General features: G+C 44.2%; 2 protein-coding genes across 4 annotated transcripts in view; both read left to right on the top strand.

Annotated features, from left to right (window-relative positions):
- The window catches only part of WDR47 (WD repeat domain 47), a 42,098-nt gene extending 29,328 nt beyond the window's left edge, over nucleotides 1–12,770 (top strand). For 2 of the 3 annotated variants that reach the window (XM_069967481.1, XM_069967480.1), the window contains exons 12-15: nucleotides 1,819–1,989; nucleotides 2,196–2,327; nucleotides 3,762–3,980; nucleotides 6,261–7,084. In XM_069967481.1, coding sequence (XP_069823582.1) covers nucleotides 1,819–1,989; nucleotides 2,196–2,327; nucleotides 3,762–3,980; nucleotides 6,261–6,403 — 665 coding nt within the window. In that variant the 3' untranslated portion in view covers nucleotides 6,404–7,084. Of the gene's footprint in view, nucleotides 1–1,818; nucleotides 1,990–2,195; nucleotides 2,328–3,761; nucleotides 3,981–6,260; nucleotides 7,085–12,718 lie in introns of those variants that run through there. The other variant, XR_011362679.1, reaches the window with a different exon arrangement.
- The window catches only part of CLCC1 (chloride channel CLIC like 1), a 34,392-nt gene continuing 24,993 nt past the window's right edge, over nucleotides 10,862–20,260 (top strand). Inside the window, exons 1-5 of the mRNA XM_069967971.1 lie at nucleotides 10,862–10,912; nucleotides 13,370–13,508; nucleotides 15,946–15,966; nucleotides 18,008–18,087; nucleotides 19,153–19,290. Coding sequence (XP_069824072.1) covers nucleotides 10,862–10,912; nucleotides 13,370–13,508; nucleotides 15,946–15,966; nucleotides 18,008–18,087; nucleotides 19,153–19,290 — 429 coding nt within the window. The remainder of the gene's footprint in view (nucleotides 10,913–13,369; nucleotides 13,509–15,945; nucleotides 15,967–18,007; nucleotides 18,088–19,152; nucleotides 19,291–20,260) is intronic.

The following is a 20,260-nucleotide window of genomic DNA, read 5'->3' as shown; positions in this document are numbered from 1 at the left end:
AGCTGCGGTGAGCAGGAAACAGGCAGGAGGACACCAGGGAGTAAAAGGGGTAAGTATGCAGTTTATTACTTTCTATATAAAGCAAGAGCTACAAGGACATTTTAGCTTTTATGGATTCTGTAGAAGAGAAATAATTGTCACATATTTAGCGCTGTAGCTGGGGCCCTGGGGCGGCCATATTGAAAAAAAGACTCCATCACTGTATGTCAGGTACAGCAGAGTGTGTGCACTTGCACTTTATAGCAGCTGACATTAAAAGAAACCAGCTGACATATAGGCTGCAATCTATGGGGCTTAGTCTTCTCTCCCCAAAATGAGGGGGAAATGCATACATAGCTGGGGCAGCAGCTTATTCCCCTCTCTTCATTCATTGAGCAAAGCATGTACAGTGGTGCCTTGGATTACGAGCATAATTCATTCCGGGACCGCGCTTGTAATCCAAAGCAAATTTTCCCATAAGAAATCATAGAAATGCAGGCAATTGGTTCCACACCCCAAAAATAATGATTTTTTTTTATTCTGAATAACATGTAAAACAGATGAAACAAACATTTAGAAACAGCAGAATATGTGATATTATAAGTTACTGTACAGTAATGGAGAGGATGGGAAACACAAGGGCGGACAGAGACTGCAGGGAGCATGGAGGAATGAGCAGGGCAGATGTGGGCACAGTATAGCAGCACTCTCTGTCCGGGGAGAGAGGGGTTACAGCTATGGAGAAATTACCTCCACAGTCCTGTCCCCTGATGTAAGCCCCAGCCTGAAGTGGATCTGCGATGATTTGGAAGGTGAGGGAGACTTCCTGGGTCAGAGTACAAGGCTGTAGACCCAGCTATGCAGACAATGCCCCTCCCCCTCCCACCCAGTACAGGGAGCTCTTACAGCAAAGCAATGCTCTTAAACCAAGTCACAATTTTGAAAAACTGTGAGCTCTTAAACCAAAACGCTATTAAACCAAGTTACTCTTAAACCAAGGTACCACTGTATATGTATGGAGACGGTTTAGGATTTTATAGCTTTTGGTTAAATAAGCAGTTTGGTGACGGCTATCTAAAGTGTATGGCCAGCTTGAAGGGGTATTCTGTAGAATAAATCTTTCATTTAAAGTCCCCAGGGTGCAGTATAGCATAAAATACACTCAGCTACCACGCACTCCTTACGGTGCCTACTGCTCAGGACTTCCTGTTCTGTCGTGACAGTCACTGACTGAGCAGACGTTACCTATATGTCAAGATAGAGAGCCAGGACTTTCCAGTGTTAGGGTATGTGCACACTGAGGAATCCTGGCGGATCACCTTTACATCAGTTGAGCCCTGTCTGTTCTATAAAGAGGGGAGGGGGAGGAGGGAGAAGGGAGATTAGTCAGCAGCAGAGAGCAGAGAACAAAGTATTACACAGCTGGACCTGTGTGAAAGCCAATATTCAGAGGTCAGTGCTGACTTTAGAGGAGATAGACTGGTGATGTAGCTGTAAATTAACTCTTTGTTGTCCTGTTTTGGTTCCTCATCTCCCTCAACCCCTCCTCTCTCCATAAAAGAACCATGGAGACAGGGGGGAGAGCTTCAAATTGCTTTTTCATGATATTTTTTGGATAATAAACCCAACTACAAAGTTTCTTAAAATCACCTGTACTATTGATTTCTAAAAAAAAAAAAAAAAAAAGATTTAAAGGACAATTTAAAGGAACACTCCATACAAAACAGAGGCGCTGTCCTGTTTAGTGCACTGTAGTGGATCTATTCTTGGTGGTATTAAAGTGACTATTTTATCTGTGTATTAGGCTGAAGCCTGTAATTCAGAATCTTCCCTTTACAGGACCGGACTTGGAATTCAGCATGCATGATGGGACGATTAGAGACTTGGCCTTTATGGAAGGGCCTGAGAGCGGCGGTGCAATATTAATCAGTGCCGGAGCTGGAGACTGCAATATCTACACTACAGACTGCCAGCGGGGGCAGGGGCTTCATGCATTAAGTGGGCACACAGGTAAGCGTCACACCTGGATTCTCATTGGTCACATATATATCTAAATGCCCAAGTTTCTGCATACACCACATACCTTATATACGTATAGAGAGGACGGCGGCTTTGTGCGGTCGGATTAGTTATGCACTGCTTTAGTACACACATACATTGATCGGTTTCTTCTTTCGCCTAGTAATGCAGAATATTTCTGACCTTGTGTGACACAGGGCATATCTTGGCTCTTTACACGTGGAGCGGCTGGATGATCGCATCGGGATCACAGGATAAGACTGTCCGCTTTTGGGATCTCAGGGTTCCCAGCTGCGTTCGAGTTATCGGAACGACGTTTCATGGAACAGGTAAGTCATATGTTCATTGGTCGTAAGTTGCTTTGAGCTTGATTTATTTTCTTGGTTGGCACCAATGACGAGGTATAGTTAGGAGACAATGGGAAACATTTGTACAGGTGAGGTTATTCTGATCAGTCACATTTTGTCCTTTAATAAGCAGTTTCTCATTAGTGTCTGCTCAAGTTAGAGGAAATGGTGATGGTTATTAACACTGTGCAAGTTTAACATTCCTTCCTGACCATTATTGGCAATCAGACTGATCTCTCGATCAATATCCTGCATCTAATACCAGTAATGGTGCGTTTACACAGACAGATTTATCTGACAGATCTTTGAAGCCAAAACCAGGAGCAGACTATAAACAGGGATCAGGTCATAAAGGAAAGACTGGGATCGATCCTCTTTTTAAATCCATTCCTGGCTTTGGCTTCCAAAATCTGTCAGATAAATCTTTCTGTGTAAACGCACCCTAAGGCACTGTCATATGCACAGTGATGTATATGTTTAAGTGAGGCCATGACTGATGTCATCCAACACCCACTCATTGGGATCCCATATTGAAAGATATATAACGGTAGTGAGTGGTATATGTTCTTTTGCAGTCAGTGGCTATGGCTTCTTGAAGCTAAAAGCTAGCAATATATCCTTTTAACAGACACCTGTGATGCCATGCGATGGTCTCCTCACCCATCAAGTCCCCTTGTAAAAGACATAATCTGCAGCAGGAAAAATCTGCTGCATCTGTACATGGCTTTAAGGGGTTTTTCACAATTTTTTTTTTTCTTTCAAATCAACTGTTCCCAGCAAGTGCCAGAAATTTGTAATTTACTTCTGTTAAAAAATCTCAAGTCTTCCAGTAGTAATCAGCTGCTGTATGTCCTGCAGGAAGTGGTGTATTCCCTCCAGTCTGACATAGTGCTCTCTGCTGCCACCTCTGTCCATGTCGGGAACTGTCCAGAGCAGCAGCAAATCCCCATAGAAAACCTCTCCTGCTCTGGACAGTTCCTGACATGAAGAGAGGTGGCAGCAGAGAGCACTGTGTCAGACTGGAAAGAATACACCACTTCCTGCAGGACATACAGCAGCTGATTAGTACTGGAAGACTGAAGATTTTTTTTTTAATAGAAGTTAATTCTATGGCACTTTCTGGCACCAGTTGGTTTTAAAAGAAAAAAAAATGGTGAACACCCCTTTAAATGCATTGGCAAAGAACCAAGATGTTGCTGTATATGTCTCACCGCAGTTATAGCTTTAACAAGATCTCCAAACTCTCTAGTGTGTCAAACCTGCGGCTCTTTGGCTGTTGCAAAACTACAACTCCCATCGTGCCTGGACAGCTAAACATTAATTCTGATTTTGTAATGGGTAGCGTGATTTATCATCATCATCTTTATCAGCTGCTTTGTGTTCTTCACTTTGTGGTTTTCCTTCCTCCTCCTCTAGGCAGCGCGGTGGCCTCTGTGGCAGTGGATCCTAGCGGCCGGCTGCTCGCCACAGGGCAGGAGGATTCTAGCTGCATGCTGTATGACATCAGAGGAGGGCGAATGGTGCAGAGTTATCATCCACACAGCAGTGACGTGCGTTCTGTTCGCTTCTCCCCGGGAGCTCACTACCTGCTCACCGGCTCTTATGACATGAAGATTAAAGTCACAGATCTACAAGGTGCGGTCTTTAGTCATTTAGAAAGCCAGATTAAACTATTGCTCTCTGCTCACAATCCCACAATGTGTTGAAAACATGTTTTAAAAACCATGCCCCCCCCCCACCACCACCACCACCACCACCATGTGTTTATCAATGGTGCCTGGACTTTCGGCCATTGGTGAACGAATGGGGATGTTTTGACCACATGTTCGCTATAATGTGAGAAAGTGGCCTGTAGATTAAAATAAAATCTTGCATAGGAGAGGAGCCATATACACATGATGATTACCAGTGTGGGCAGACAGTGGCATTTGTGTAAGAAGTAAAATACATCATATTAACTCCCTATCTGCCATCCAGCTGACATCCTGGCCAGGGTCACTGCCATCTTAGCTGTTTAACCCTATAGATGTTAATAGCAGCCGCAGTTAGACGGGCGGCTTTATTATATATATTGTCACAATGGGGAAGAGCCTTCTCTGATTCTTACACTGTATAAATGTTCTCAGCTTTTAGACACTAGTCCCCTATGCACATGACCCTCACTATTATGAGAACGGGGGTCCAATGCCTCCCCCAATGTGAATGATTTAGAAGTTGGACATATGCGCTGCCGCTTCATTCAACTCTATGGCTTGGATGAAGATCGCCTAGCTGTCCTACCTCCGCTTCTTTCACATGAAGGGGATCCCTGATCTTGTGATAGATGGGGATTCTGCGGATAGGGATGGGTATTGTGTATGCCATAATACCTGGTAATTGCTCTAACTACCTCTCTACATACTACAGGTGTCTCTGGGGAGAGTCAGGTGACAGTAAACTCCACCCAGGGTAGGAAGGTGTTTTTTTTTTTGTTTTTTTTGTTTTTTTTCCCCTCCACTTGGAAATGGTGTATCATGTGACCTCAGCATTACATCTCACTTCTATATCTTCCATCATTGGCGCCTGTTGGTATTATTCTAACATGATGCCAGCTTGTCAAATTATACTTTCCTAATGATGATTTTTTTATTTGCTTGATATACACAAGCAATAGCTAATTCCTGATTCCCACAACAATGAAGATGTCACAGAGATCATTGCACAGGGTGACTACAGGTGAAGGGCGGCACTGGTGGCACATTGTGTGTGGGGAAGGCAGCGTGGTACACACAGTAATGGCAGTCAGTCACTCTCACCATCCACATACTTGTAGCTTAGAGTTTGTAGGATTCTAAGCTTTCTCATAAAAGCAGACATTGTAAGTGTACATGCACTTCTCTTCTCCAGAAAGAAGGAAACTCTAGTAAAGCCTGTAGGAAGTGACCTTTAATTTGATGGATGACCCACATTCTGTGCATGTTCTGTAAATATGGACAGTGTGCAATGGAACCGGCTTCGGAGTTCCTGGCATCATGATTCAAAACTGTTTGAAGGGAATCTGTCAGGTCCATACCAGGTACAGAGCTGCAGACACAGACAGATAGTTGGTAAGGAGATAAAACAAGCGATGCTTTTGTCTTTGCTGATGGACATTCGCAAAGTTATAAAACTGCGTTTTTCCTGTGAAGCTTAAGTGCCACAGCTATCTGCTTGTATCATTTTCCTTGGAAGCTGAAGTGCCGCACCTGTCTGCAGCTCCACCTGGTAGGGAGCTGACAAATTCCCTTTAAATGTTCACACTGCTGTACTGGCATGCTGTGTCAGTACAGTAGCGCCAACGTTTTAACAGTTTTACTCCTGTAAGTTTCAATGAAGGACACCCCCCACTCCCCACAAAAAAAAAAGTGTGCCTAATGTCCCTAGTCATGTTTCTTCCTGGAGGTGAGCTAGTTGGCTATTTTTTCCCTATGGAGCATTGCCTGTACGGCTTGTACGATCTTCACTCTGAAGGAGAGTAAGTTTGTTTGGTTATGAGCACCCCATGTATATTGCCACATAGAGGGGTTATCCAGGACCTGTGATGTGCTGAAAAGACCAGCTACTAAAGCAGAACCTACCCTTATATGAGGGATGGGGAACCTGCAGCTTTTTCAATACTAAAATTTTTATTATGCCTGGACAGCCAAAGCCTTGGCATGATGGGAATTGTAGTTTTCCCCAAAACTGCTATTATTAAAAATAGACACCCCTCCCTTTAAGCTTAAATTGAGAGGTTGATGGTCTTCCTATGAAACGGTCGCTGTTGTGTATAGGAAACCTCTATGGCGTATAACCCTTAGCAGCCTGACTCTGCAGGTGGGGGAGTGGACACGTGGCTATAAGTCTCGCCTATATGATACATGTTTCAGCTCTTTACCTTTTATTTCTCCCCTCCAGGTGATCTTACAAAACCTCTTCCAATCATTGAAGTTGGCGAGCACAAGGACAAGGTGATCCAGTGCCGGTGGCATACACAAGATCTCTCTTTCTTGTCGTCTTCTGCTGACAGAACTGTATCATTGTGGGCTTACAATGCTTAGTCAGAGACTACAACGTTTAGCTCGACTTTCACCGGGAGGCTGATTTGGCTTTTCCTATGTGGCCTCCATTATCCTGGTTATACAGCTGAACCTCTGAACTGCCGGAGAGGTCGCTTACCGAACGCCTGCAACCAAAAATAAAGAGCAAAATCATACATCCATCAAGCTGTAGTAGTGCAGATGAGAGGGGGCAAAGAGGAAGGTAAAGAAGGCCGGCTAGACATAGATAAAGGTCATTTTAAGAACATATATATATATGTATATACCGTCATTTATCTTCTTTTTTTGCCCCATCACTACATGAGTGGGATTTCTCGCCTGTAAGAGCATGTATCTCTGCATTGGCTACGCTGAAACAAGCCGCAGCACTTTGAGATGACGTACACATCAGGACAGGCCGGTGGCTTTACACAAGTCTTTGACAATTGCACCTTAAAGGGGAACGTGTCAGGTTTAAAATGCAGCATTTGCTGAGCAGATTGATATATAACTTTAGCAATTCATTCATTGAAACAGCTTCTTGTTATGGGGCTAGGAGTCCAGTAGGCGATCTTACTGTCAGCCACTGATTAGCACCTCCCATTGGACTCCCAAGCCTGACATAAATAAATAACTAGTTCTACTTTATTCTGAAAACCAGTCTGCTTAGCTCGTCTTGCTCTATAACAGGGATGGGGAACCTCCGGCCCTCCAGCTGTTGCAAAACTACAATTCCCATCATGCCTGGACAGCCGAAGCTAAAGCTTCGGCTGTCCAGGCATGATGGGAATTGTAGTTTTGCAACAGCTGGAGGGCCGGAGGTTCCTTATCCCTGCTCTAGAACATGCCCCTTTATATTTACATTGTTACCAATTGTTAGCCTGACTGAAATAACTGATAGCCAAACGTGCCAAAATGATATAAAATTTCCTTCAATTAGACTGATACAGTGATGGCTACCAAAGACATAAAAAGTTTACACCGCAGATTTAGGATTAGAAAAACATGCTTGCTGTGCAGCACCTTTGTGTGAGGTATCGCAGCTCGGCCCTAAACACTTCCATTAGGCCAAGCTGCAATACCAGTCACCACCTATGGACAGGTGTGGTGCTGTTTTTTGTTTTTTTTTATAAATTTTGAGCAAATGTTTCCATGACAGACATTTGTTAGGCCCATTACACCCCTGTGAAATCCAGCACTGAAACTGCACTGGTCTCCGCTGGTTTAGGGTTATAAGTCCTGCAGTGATGACATCACATACACCCCCCCTAACTGCAACCAATCACTGGCCTCTGCAGTGATACTAACGTGGCTAGCAAAAGACCGTGATTGGCTGCAAGGGTCACATGGATGTATGTGATGTCATGTGGACTTGATAGGTGAGTAATGGTTTAATATGTGCAGGAAATATTAGAAACTTTCATGTATTATACTCTTATATAACCACCCCTGGGGTATAAGTATAAGGAACCGCCCAAATATCCACAGGACATGTGCTCTTAACACTTCTAATATTTTTTTAGAGGTATAACATGTATATGTGATGGGTACACCCCTCAGGTTTGGAGATTAAAGGGGTTGTCCAGGCTTCTATCCAGGTAAAGCACCTCTCTTGTGCTCCGCATTGGTGTGGGGGTTTTGCAGCTCAGTTTTATTTAAGTGAATGGAGCTGAATTGTAATACCTGGATAACCCCTTTAAGGATGTCTTGCAAACTTTAAATTGTAATCCTACATAAGGCTCAAATAGTGCGGTCTATGCGCACCCAACACTGTCCAACACAAAACCTAAAAAAACAATTACGAATGCAAGACCAGTATATATAAATTTACTTTATTGTTTACATATCAAAGAGTGAAACTATTTTAAAAAAAGATACATCACATGGGGGCTAGAGCTAATACAAATCCCCATAAAAACGGTGGATTGACAAGGTTCTTACATGTAAAATATAACATCACAGAGCAAATAGCAATAGAAAATGATGAACCTATATATGTACTGGGCACTGGGCTGGTACAGCATGCAATAAATAAATATAACTCACAGTGAGTATACAGAAATAAATAAATACCATCCTCCTATAATAAAACATTACCCATACGTGTCCTTAGTTCATATATCCACCTCACCGTACACCCGACGCACGTTTCGCTTGTTGCTTTATCGAGGGACCCTAGACAGATTATCTGCCAAAGATTTGAAGCCACAGCCAGGAATGGATTTAAAAAAAAAAAATCTCAGGCTTTCCTTTATGACCTGATCTCTGTTTGTAGTCTGTTTCTGGCTTTGGCTTCAAATCTTTGTCAGATAATCATTCTGTGTAAATGGACCCTTACATGCAGATTTTGGTACAGCTTACCAAATACAGATACAGATTTGCTGTGGATTGGAGCACATGTTGCCCTTTGCAACGTAAAGTTTGGATACTGGGGGCGGTAGTCCTTCATTCATTCATTCATTCATTCTCTATGGAGCCAGAACAGATGCTGACTCCCTCCCCCCCCCCCAACCCCCACCCTCCCCTGCAATCTCTTAGGGTTCTATTTCACAGAGCGATAATCAGCCCGATTCGGCCGATTATCGCACTGTGGAATAGAGACAACAATCAGCCGATCGTGTCATCGGCTGATCGTTTATTTAGGTTCAACCTAAAATCATCGGGCACTGACTGTGCATCGCTGCGTGGAATAGTAATGCGCAGCGAGCGACTGGCGATTTAACAAGCACCATGCTTTACCTAAACACGTTGCAGGGCTTCTCCTGCGCTCCTTCTTCCTCCCAGTCTTGCTCGCAGCAGCAGCTTCGGTGCGACCTGTCTTAGCTGACAGATCGCTCAACCAATCACTGTCCAGGACCGCCGTGGCCAGTGATTGGCTGAGCGGTCTGTCAGCTCAGACAGGCCGCACCGAAGCTGCTGCTGCACGCAGGACCGGGAGAAGGAGCGCAGGAGAAGAAATGCAACATGTTAAGTAATGTATGGTGTTTAATAGAGATGAGCGAACCGGGTTCGAGTCGATCCGAACCCGAACGTTCGGCATTTGATTAACGGGGGCTGCTGAACTTGGATAAAGCTCTAAGGTTGTCTGGAAAACATGGATACAGCCAATGACTATATCCATGATTTCCACATAGCCTTAGGGCTTTATCCAACTTCAGCAGCCACCGCTAATCATATGCCGAACGTTTGGGTTCAGATCGACTGGAGCATGCTCCAGGTTCGCTCATCTCTAGTGTTTAAACAAGGGCTGCAAGGACATCGGTAACAATGTCCCTGCAGCCCTCGCTAAACGATTATCAGGCCGTGTAATAGGCCCCGTAAATGAGCACCGATCTAGCAGATCGGTGCTCGTTTACATTATTGACCAGGCCCCCATCGGTCCATGGAATAGGACCCTTTGTAATTGCCCAAGCCTATGCATACTGTGGATAGGGCATGACTACCCACTTTGCCAGCCTAGACTTTTAACAAATCCATCCACTTTCTGCTATTGTCCTCCTCCTCCGCACTGGAGCCGGGAACTTGGCCTTTTTAGGATTTTTTTTTTTTTCAAGTTTTTAGCATGTGGCACACGTGAACCCTAAGTGTACTTGGAAACTGTAAGGACGTCCATTGAGAAGACGAAGCAATAGCATAAAATCCATAGAAGCAGTTCATACATCACCGATGGGATGCTTGTACGGTGCAGCTGACTGCCCGCCAGCCCCCTCCTCTCTAGTCCGGGCCTTAGACGTCTTACATGACTTGTATTCTTGTCCTCAAGGTGTCTGCATGTCTCACCAGCCTCATACAGGCGCTCTCCACTACTCTATAGTGCAATATAGCGCTCCACACTACTCTATAGTGCTGAATTTTCTTGTGGGTGAAATGCTGCTAGAATTACCCAGTGTTGATCTTGCTGTTTTTTTTCTACATATACGGTAATATATGCAATATCCACCAGATTTCCCCGCACACCCTCTGCTTCAGCCGCCAGTGACATCTCATAGGCAGCAATGAAGCTTGTGATCTCACTTGTAACCCATTAGGTGCCAGAGAGGGGGGCATTGCGTACACGTCTGCATGGCGCACCAGCATGAGATCCGTTTCTTTCGTTTCGGAGCGACCGCTAACCTGGATATTACAGTCTTGCACTTGCGTCGTCGTGTTCTCTATTTTTCTATCGCACCGGTAGAAATCTAGCTTCAGTGTCGTATTCACTAATGTAAATGCTGATATTCTTGGCGTATTCTGTTCATACTGTATATTATTTTTATTATTATTTTTTTGTTAAATTAAAAGAGCCTAAAATTTAGGAACATTTTATTTATTGGATATGGAGTGGACTTTATTATTTTTTGTTCTTTTAACCTACTACATTCTCTGTGCACTGTATGTATCTCTTTTATACCTATTGTTTCATGTGGAGATGTTACTATGGAAGTGTAAACTGTGCTGCAATATGAATAAAGAGATCCCAGATTCATCATTTCAGCGACAATGGCGATTCTGCTGTGGATGTACTGTGACGTGGATACGATGGGGACCGGGGTAAGGCTGGGTAGCTGAATGCATTGCAGGTTCACATTTTTTATAAAGTTGCTTTCTGCCATAAACTGCACCATTCTTGTCCCCAGTTTGGGTGCGGTATTGCAGCTCTGTTTTACTGAAGTGAATGGAGCTGAGTTGCCATACCACAAACAACCTGAAGACAGGGGTGGCGCTGTTTTGGGGAGATAGCAGCTAGGTTTTTCTAATTCTGAGTTACCCCTTTTACTTGCAGCCAAAACCACCAGTTTTAAGCTGCACTATCTGACCATCTAATGCATATAGGGATGTGCCTATTCTTCCCTAACATGAGCTGTAAGATTATAACTTCTTTTTCTACAGTAGTGTAGATTCCCATTGAAAACACAAACTATAAGGAAACACACTATACTATAGGAAAATCACTTATTGTTTAAAAAATGTTTTTTATGTGAAACATTTTTTTAAGAATTTTGGGGACATTTTTCTCTTTATATCATAAGATTATCCTGAGATTATTGCAGTTTTCATTCTCACCACTGGGGTTAAAACTAAGATGAGACTTCCTGTTGTCTCTGTGGTGAAAAGAGGAGGCTGTAGTAAAGTAATCTGTACAGCATTGCAGCATCATGTGACACCAGTAGATAGAGGAGACAATAGCAGCTCCCTGTGGAATGACCTCTACAAAAGACACAGAGCGCGCTCAGTAATGTTTCATATTCATCTCAATGGGACAGTGTCTGTCTATTGCCTTCTATGTCCATGAGTCTTGCTGTAAAGCATGTCACTTAATGCTGTTAAAAACAGCCCAGACAATATGGAAGCCCCCCATGACAATGTACAAATAGTGAAATAAAAAAAAATAAAGTTAAAAGTTAAAAAGAGATTAAAATTATAAAAAATAAATTGAGTATCTAACGCTAATCAGTAAAAGAAAATCTAGGTGACACATTCTCTTTAAGTAGTAAACAAAAAGTGTTACAAGCCAGAATGTGTTGTATATTGCTCAGTGTAGTCCCTTTTGCGTTGATGTTTTTTACACTTTTGACATCCTCTCAATCGACTTTAAAGTGACACTGTCACCCCCTTTGTGCAGTCTGACTTCTCTCCACAGGTGTAAAGGGTAAATTTTAGCGGTTTTCATACCTTATATTATATCATACGTCATGGTACTTGTTGAAGTAAAAAGTGATTTTTTTTATCAACTGCAGATTGTGTTTAGTGGGTGGGGCCTTGCAACATTAGCATCACTTAGCCCCGCCCACCGTGCCGCCGCTGGCCCCGTCCCCTTGACGCCCATTGGTGGGCCGACTTAGAGGGGGCGGGCTAGACCTTTAGGCCAGCCTGTTTCAATGGCCGGTGAGGGGACGGGGGCCAACGGTGGCGTGGGTGGGGCTAAGTGGCGCTAATGCCGCGAGGCCCCGCCCGCTTAACACAATCTGCAGTTGATAAAAGATGACTTTTTACTTGAACAAGCACCATGACGTATGATATAAAATAAGGTATGAAAACCGCTAAATTTACCCTTTACACCTGTGTAGAGATGTCAGAATGCACAAAGGGGGTGACAGTGTCACTTTAAAGTGAATCTGTACCCACCCTCAATCCTCTCCCAAACCACTGGTATCATTGCATAGCTTCAATCCATGTCCATGCCGTGGATGCTCAAGGCTCCGCCTCCTTGACCCTGTGCTGCCAGAATAAAAGATGTTTTTTGCACAAATACCGTCATCGGCAGTCAACCTCTGTAGATTTGTGAAGTGTTGATATTGAGAAAAATTTACGTTACACTACCCTTTTCCTCTTCCTCCTGCCCTTCTCCATTCCCAGGCACCTTACACAATGTCAGGATATTATTTGTGGTGGATGCCTAGAGTTAAAGAATGAGGAGAGGTGAGTATCTGTACATCTGGTCTGGGGTCTCTATTAGGTCTGAGCACTTAAGACAGATTAAAATGTTGCATACTCCATATTAGTATTATCACCGGTTGTTTTGACCTGTTTATATGTCACATCCTGACTGTCTTGTGCTCTTGGAGTGCCATGGCCGCCTCCTGGATGTTGTGTAGATTGAAGAAACCTCCCACAAGGTAACACTATCGATCAGAAGGGTGCTACCATATTCCCCATAAACTGTATAACGCAGTGGTCTTCAACCTGTGATGCTGCAGAACTACAACTCCCAGCATGCCCAGAAGTCATTGGCCAATGCTGTATTGTTCTTAAAAAGGGGGTCTTGCGTCTCATACATGCATGACCACCCCTCCATTCAGATAAGCTACTGCTCCATTCTTTCTCTATGGGAGTGAGTACAGTTCTTGGCTGTCTCCAGCAGTCCCACAGATGAACAATGGAGCTGCATGGTGATAGCCACTCCTTCCTCCATACTTACAGGGATATTCCATTTCAGAAAGATTTAACTATAATCTAAGCTTGTGTGTAACAGGTTTCTATTACCTGAATTGGTCCATTTGTCTGCAGCCCATCCTGACTCGCGCTGAAGCTTCAGAAAATCCTAACTGCCTGCTGCACTCTGTCTTGGTTCCTCTGTCCCCTCCTTACTCGTCAAGTTGTACCACCTTATCTGTAACCCCGCCCATCACTGATATCACACCAATCAGTGAGCACCTGGCCAAGGGGCTGGAAAACAACAGAACAGAGACAGCCTCCTGAGCAGTATAGGGGGGAGGAGATACAGTTGTTTCATCTCTATCTCTTTCTAATCTACCATGTTTTCCCGAAAATAAGACACCCCAGCTACTCTACCCTCTAGTCTAAAATAAGGCACCCCCTACTCTAAACTAGGGCACCCCCCAAAAGTAAGGCCACCCTGGATTTACCTAATCCCCTCATGGTCCATGGCCCCCAAGTCCTCTGCACACTGCCGCCTCACATCATGCCACTGGCCTGCCGCTGACCGGGTCTTTCGGTGAGTATTCCAGGGAGGTCCTCTTATTTCTCTCCCCCCGGGCCGGGGGGTTTGAGAGATGAGACATTCCCCATAAAAAAGATGTAGCGCCAACACTTATAACCTACCCTCCTCCTCCTTCTTTCTATACATTAGACACTTTATTAGACACTGTATTGCGGAAGCCCCTCTGTCCACCACTCTTTGGGATAGCTCCTTACTTACTCTCCCGACATGGGAAATTCCGGGGCCTGCGCCCCCTATATGATTTCCTGGGTAACTTCTCTGACTTCAAAACACCTGCTGCCTTGCAAATGTGGGAAGCGCTACTGGCGAAACAATACACGGCTGAAGAATGGCTTTCAGTTTATAAACTGTCATTAAAGTCTGTTATTTCGTCTGCTCATCGAGAAAACATAATTAAAGTATGTCTAAATTGGTACTATACCCCACAGAAGTTACACTTACTCTTTCCTACGTGTTCCCCGCTTTGCTGGCGTGGTTGTGGACAGACGGGCTCCCTGTTACACATATTATAGGGATGCACACACCTCACCTCGTACTAGTCCGAAGTTTCCAAGCTATTGTCAGTGGTTACTGGGTTGACCATTCCACTGAATCCAGCCCAGACCTTACTATATTTAGAAGTAGATCACATTCCCCCACCGATTAGGCCTATTGTTACTAAGATTCTGACCATTGCCAGGGTAGTGATTACCCGTCACTGGAAAGACCCCGTCGCTCCATCTATTGGGGAAGTAATCGTAGAAATACACCTTGGAACGCCTCATATCGTTCACTAGGAATACTACAAAAACTTTTCAGTATACTTGGACGTTCTGGGAGACCTGTATACATTTTAGAGGTGACACGTGATAATTGTATTCCCTCATTTCCTCTCATTACTTCTTTTCTTTCTCCTTGCGACCACCCCTGTTATTTACACAATCACTGGTCCCATGCCTGGTTCTATGCCCTATACTCGACACTTCAACAAATCTAGATATACGAAAGTTTTTCCTTGCTGGTTTCATGTTTGGCCCGTTGATTTGGCCTGGTTTTATTATGTTTCCCCCTCCCTTATCTTTCCCCTCTCCTGAGACCCCCACCATCATCCTATTTCATTGATGATCTCGTGACGATGGGAATGCCTGGAGTATGGTTTACTTTATACTCGTGGACAATGGACTCTAACCCAAATATGGGTGGACAATTGTGGCAAACCATACTGCTCACATCTAAAAGTTGTATGATGGTTTCAACGACTACCTTTTATGTCAATCCCCCTCCCCCTTTCCCCCCCCATATTTGTTGTATATGTATTCCCTTCTGTGGCATTCCCCCCTCCCTATATTCTATTCCTATATCTGTTAGAATTTCTTATGTGAAAAAAATTATTAATAAAAACTTATTAAGGGTATAAACACACACACCGTATACGCAGCGTATTTACTGCTGCGATACGCAGCAAATACGCAGCAGATTAGATCTAAATAACTGAACACAGCATCAAATCTGCTGCAGATCTTCTGTGTATTTGCTGCGTATCTGCTGCGTATACGGTGTGTGTGCGATGAGGCAGATACTTGGCAGTTGGTTCTGAGGTGCAGTGCATGCTGGGAGATGTGGTTTCCCGATCGGGTGCCTTAATGTAAAACTGGGATTATTTGTATTAGTTTTAATCTGGGGTTAGGAGCAGTGTAGACAAATGAGAAAGGTTTCACATGATCCATAGGGCATCGGTGAGTGCACCTATATGCTTTTTGTACATTTTTTTTTTAACTACAACCCCCAGCTTGCCCAGCCCCATCCTGAGATTTGCAAGAGTAAACTGTTGCCCACAGCAACCAATCTAACAGTACCATCTAAAATGAAGGCTTTGCTGTGATTGGTTGCTAAGGGCAACAGAGAGAGATTTTATTTTCACACACATTCTACGGTATAAGCACTCTGTTATGGACACAGATAGCGTCTCTGCTCCGTCCATATCCCTCCCTGTGCGTACACAGCACACTGAGTCACGCTTTCCGACTGGTGGGCGTGGCTTTTATTGTACGTTGAACTCCGGTCACGTGGTAGTGACGTCACGAACTGCTCCTTCCCGGATCGAATCCTGTGCTATTCCCCCGATAAACGAGGTGACTACCAGGAGAGCCAGACACCGCAGTAGGTGAGGAGAAGGAATTGCCGCCTATTGTGTTACTTATAACGTTAGGCAGATGGATGTTTGCCAACAGCGGTGCTTTGTCCCAGTGCGGCCACCGTACTCTGTAAATAAACAGTGCAGAAGGATTGTAGCCAAGTGCTCTATGTACAGTGCGCCCTCTGGCGGCCGTGTGACTGTAACATGTGGTTGTCAGTCCCTGTGTACATGGTAGAAGCGGTTTCCTAGTCATGCGTTCTCGGGAAGCTGGCGGACCCTCCCTATGGCCGCTGTTCTTATTGTTCCCAGTCTCCAGCTCTATCTGCTTATGTGAGACACGTGCGTGCGGTTATGTGTATGCATGTATGTGTGTATCTCTGTACGTGTAGTGCCAGCAGTACCGATAGATAAACGCTAGGGGTCACCCGCGAGCACATTTAGAATTTAACATAGAAAGTGGCGATAATCTTCATTTGAGTCACTGAGTTTGGCCTTGAGCCATGTTCACACCTGCCAGAAATGCTTATGAAATATAAAATCCGCAGCAGATTCACTGCAGCATCCCCATTACTGGTGTTTTTTGCCTCTCCCATGTAAAATCTCCTGGCTGCTTTCTGTTTGTTTTTTTTTTTAATTGAAATCCCATTGGATTTAACCATCGGATGTGGTTGAATCACTATAAAAGGCAGCATAGGGCTATGTTCAGACACTGTCTCCCTGGCCTCAAAATGGTGGCCGTCAAATGACCAAAAAAAAAAAATTGTGAACATAGAGTAAGAGGAAGAGGAAGGAGCGGGTCAGCGGCAGCTCTGATAGCTTCAGCAGCTAGAGGCCTCCTGCCCTGCATCTCACCACCTGCACCTGGTTATGCCACCCTGCACCTCACTGCGCCGCCTGTCCTGCACCACCCCGCCCGCAGTGATTTTTTTTATATAAATCGAATTTACGATTTTCACAACAAATCTAATTGATTCTCAAATTCTGGGCGAATTAATCAAAATAATTGCCCAGACCTAGCTTAGATACACCCACACAGCAGTGAACATAGCTTACTTAGATACACAGGCTCTGCAGACTGGATCATTAATAATTAAATATGAAAGACAGGCTTAGATACTATTACACTGAATGGACTGGATACAAAGGCTCTGCAGGCAATATCACACACAACAAGATTAGATACACTGGCTCAGCAGACTCATACAGCTTAGATACCCAGATAGAGATGAGCGAACCTGGAGCATGCTCGAGTCCATCCGAACCCGAACTTTCGGCATGTGATTAGCGGTGGCTGCTGAAGTTGGATAAAGCCCTAAGGCTATGTGGAAAGCATGGATATAGTCATTGGCTGTATCCATGTTTTCCAGACAACCTTAGAGCTTTATCCAAGTTCAGCAGCCACCGCTAATCAAATGCCGAACGTTCGGGTTAGGATGGACTCCAACCTGAACCCGGTTCGCTCATCTCTATACCCAGACCTTTACTTATGATAGGCTAAGACAAGCTTAGATACACCAGCTCAGCAGTCATTATAAGTCCCCCTCCTCCTCTGTACCCCTTCTGTGCTGCAGCTTACCATCACTTACAGGGGTTGAAGGGTTAAGGCCCTATTACACAAAACTATTATCGGCCTTATTCGGCTGATATCGGCCGTTACGTTATGACCGATAGTGTAGTGTAATAGAAGACAACGATCAGCTGGCATGCACAATGTTGGCTGATTGTTGTCTTTAAACATGTTGAAACGTGAACGATGAGCATAGCAGCGACATACAGCAGCAGACCACCGATATCTTCTATTGGATACCCAGAGGATCTAGCGATCACCCAGGCAGCTCCCAGCGGCCTCCCCTGCTCTTACCCGTTTCGGCACTCGTTTGCTCCTCTGAATCGCCCCATGTAATAGAGGCTTTAAACTGCGCATCTTTCTTCTGGGTCCTAAATTATGGTCCCGTCCTGCACATTTTGCAGGGAGAGCAAAGGTCACAGATCAAAGTTTATCAGTGCCCTGCCACAACGTCCCGTCTGATAACCTCTTACCTTCGTTGTTGCTGCTGCCGGCAAGTAGGAGAGCAGACCGGACCAAAGTCATCAGAGAAAGAACTGAGGAGAAAGCTGTGCGGTATAACCCTCCCTGCGCTGCAGCAAGTAAGTGATACAGAAGCTGCAGCAAGTACCTGCTATAGAGATTAATCCTGCTTCTGCAGCCCTGGAAGAGGAGGAGCAGGAGGCTGCACTCATGTCCACCCCACCCCCCCAAATTAATTTGATTAATCGCCCAGCCGTACTTATGGTGGTTTTACACGGAACGATTTATCGTTCGAATTTGCACGATAACGATCAAATTCGAACGATAATCGTACGTGTAAGCGCAGCGAACGATCAAGCGACGAGCGAGAAATCGTTCATTTTCATCTTTCAACATGATCTCAAATCGTCGTTGATTGTTCGCAAAAAATTTGCTGATCGTTCCGTGTAAACAGTCTCTCACCGATTTCACCTATGTGTGAGATAGGCAAACGAATTTTTCCGTACGATGTATCGTTCCGTCTAAACGCTGATCGTTATAAAAAAAACATTGTTCATTCAAAATTGTTAATCGTGCAATCGGGCGAATTATCGCTCTGTGTAAAACCACCATTAGTCTAGAATTGCATTTATAAATTTGCAAGCATCAGAGCTAAAATCTCCCAGCATTCTATACAGCCTTAAAGGGGTCCTCCGAGGGTCTTGGCTGTGTATAAAAATGATACTCACCTCCCCTGTTCCCCCACTGCTCCTTGTCTGACATTATCTAGTACTTAGGTATACTTGTATTCAACAATTCTGAAGCTCTGTGCCGTTCCTCTATTACTCTTCAAGGAAATGTATGACTGACTAATCCGACACCTCGGTGTTACCAGTTTGGGGCGCGTCTCACCACAGTCTCCCATTGCTCAATCACTGAATCCTGACCGTATCAGTGGTCAATTCCTCAGTTGTCATAAATTTCCAGGAGGAATAACAGAGGAACGTACAGTCATTCCTGTTTGAGTCTGCAAATTGTTTAAAATAACCCTAAAACCAGTGTACTCGCCCCCCCAGGCTTCTGCTCACATTCAAGGCTTTCCTGGTCCCTTGGCCTCTTGAGAAGACATCAGCGTGTGACTACTGCAGAATAGTGTTTGTTTTCAATACGTTTTATTCTTTTATAAGATTTTGTATCTGTTGCAGGCCTGTGCAATGTTCCCCTTCCTCCTCCTCTCCCTGTGTGTGGCGATGTGCTGCGGACGCTACGAACACGAGGACTGGACCGATCCGACCGACATGTTCAACTATGACGCGGCCACGGGCAAAATGATCAAACAGAAGGTATAAAAATAGAGAAGTGACAACCTGTATAGAGATTGGGATGACTGGTGACAACTAGGAAATACAAATCCAGTTTTGCTGATCGTGCGTTAGGTCTCCTCCTCGAGTAACACATTGGCGCCTTCTGTTTTACGCCAACCGTGACATAATGAAAAAAAAGTAAAAAAATAAAAATTTCGTTTTATGGCTTTTTGTGTATGAAAGAGGCCATACAGGATGTGCAGTGGAGCAGTTGCCCATAGCAACCAATCAAACTGAAAGCGGGAATCTGATTGGTTGCTATGGGCGACGGCTCTGCTGCTCGAGGGTTAATAAATCTCACCCTTTCTTCACATCTGTGTTTAGTTCTATTAAAGTTTCAATCTCAAGGGTCTCAGGATCTGTTTGGCGCCGCTTGCATCCATTCCATTCTACGGCAAATCTGGCACAATGACTTCGGTTTTTAATGGATACCATAGCACAGATGTCAGCACTTATTTTTTATTTAAAAATATATCCTCTAGTTGGTTTGACTAAGAAAAAGACGCATCAAAAGCCACGCTGTGTGAATATGATCTTAACTTAAACATCTGCCAATTTCTTTGGAGCCTGTTTAAAGGGATTATCCAGGTTTAGCAAAACATGCCCTTTTTTTTCAGAAACAGCACCTCTCCTGTCCTCAGTTTGGGTGGGGTTTTGCAGGTCAGTTCCATTGAAGTGAATGAAGCTGAATTGTAATACCATACACAACACACACATCTGATTAGAGTCAGATACAAAAACTTGTTCTTTTATTCTAATCAGTTTCTATTCTCTAACTGTAATTTATTTATTTTTTTAACTTTAATATTGTTTTAACAGCATTTAGTGAGATGCTTTACAGCAAGACTCATGGACATAGACGACAATAGAAAGACACTGTCGCCTTGAGATGAATGTGAAACATTACTGAGTTTGCTCTATCACCTGTGAGGAGGTCATTCCACAGGGA

This window comes from Dendropsophus ebraccatus, chromosome 4, assembly GCF_027789765.1.
Source record: "Dendropsophus ebraccatus isolate aDenEbr1 chromosome 4, aDenEbr1.pat, whole genome shotgun sequence".
NCBI classification, from domain to species: domain Eukaryota; kingdom Metazoa; phylum Chordata; class Amphibia; order Anura; family Hylidae; genus Dendropsophus; species Dendropsophus ebraccatus.
The sequence above is the reverse complement of the archived record's forward strand: the minus strand, read 5'-3'. Positions and strand labels throughout refer to the sequence as shown.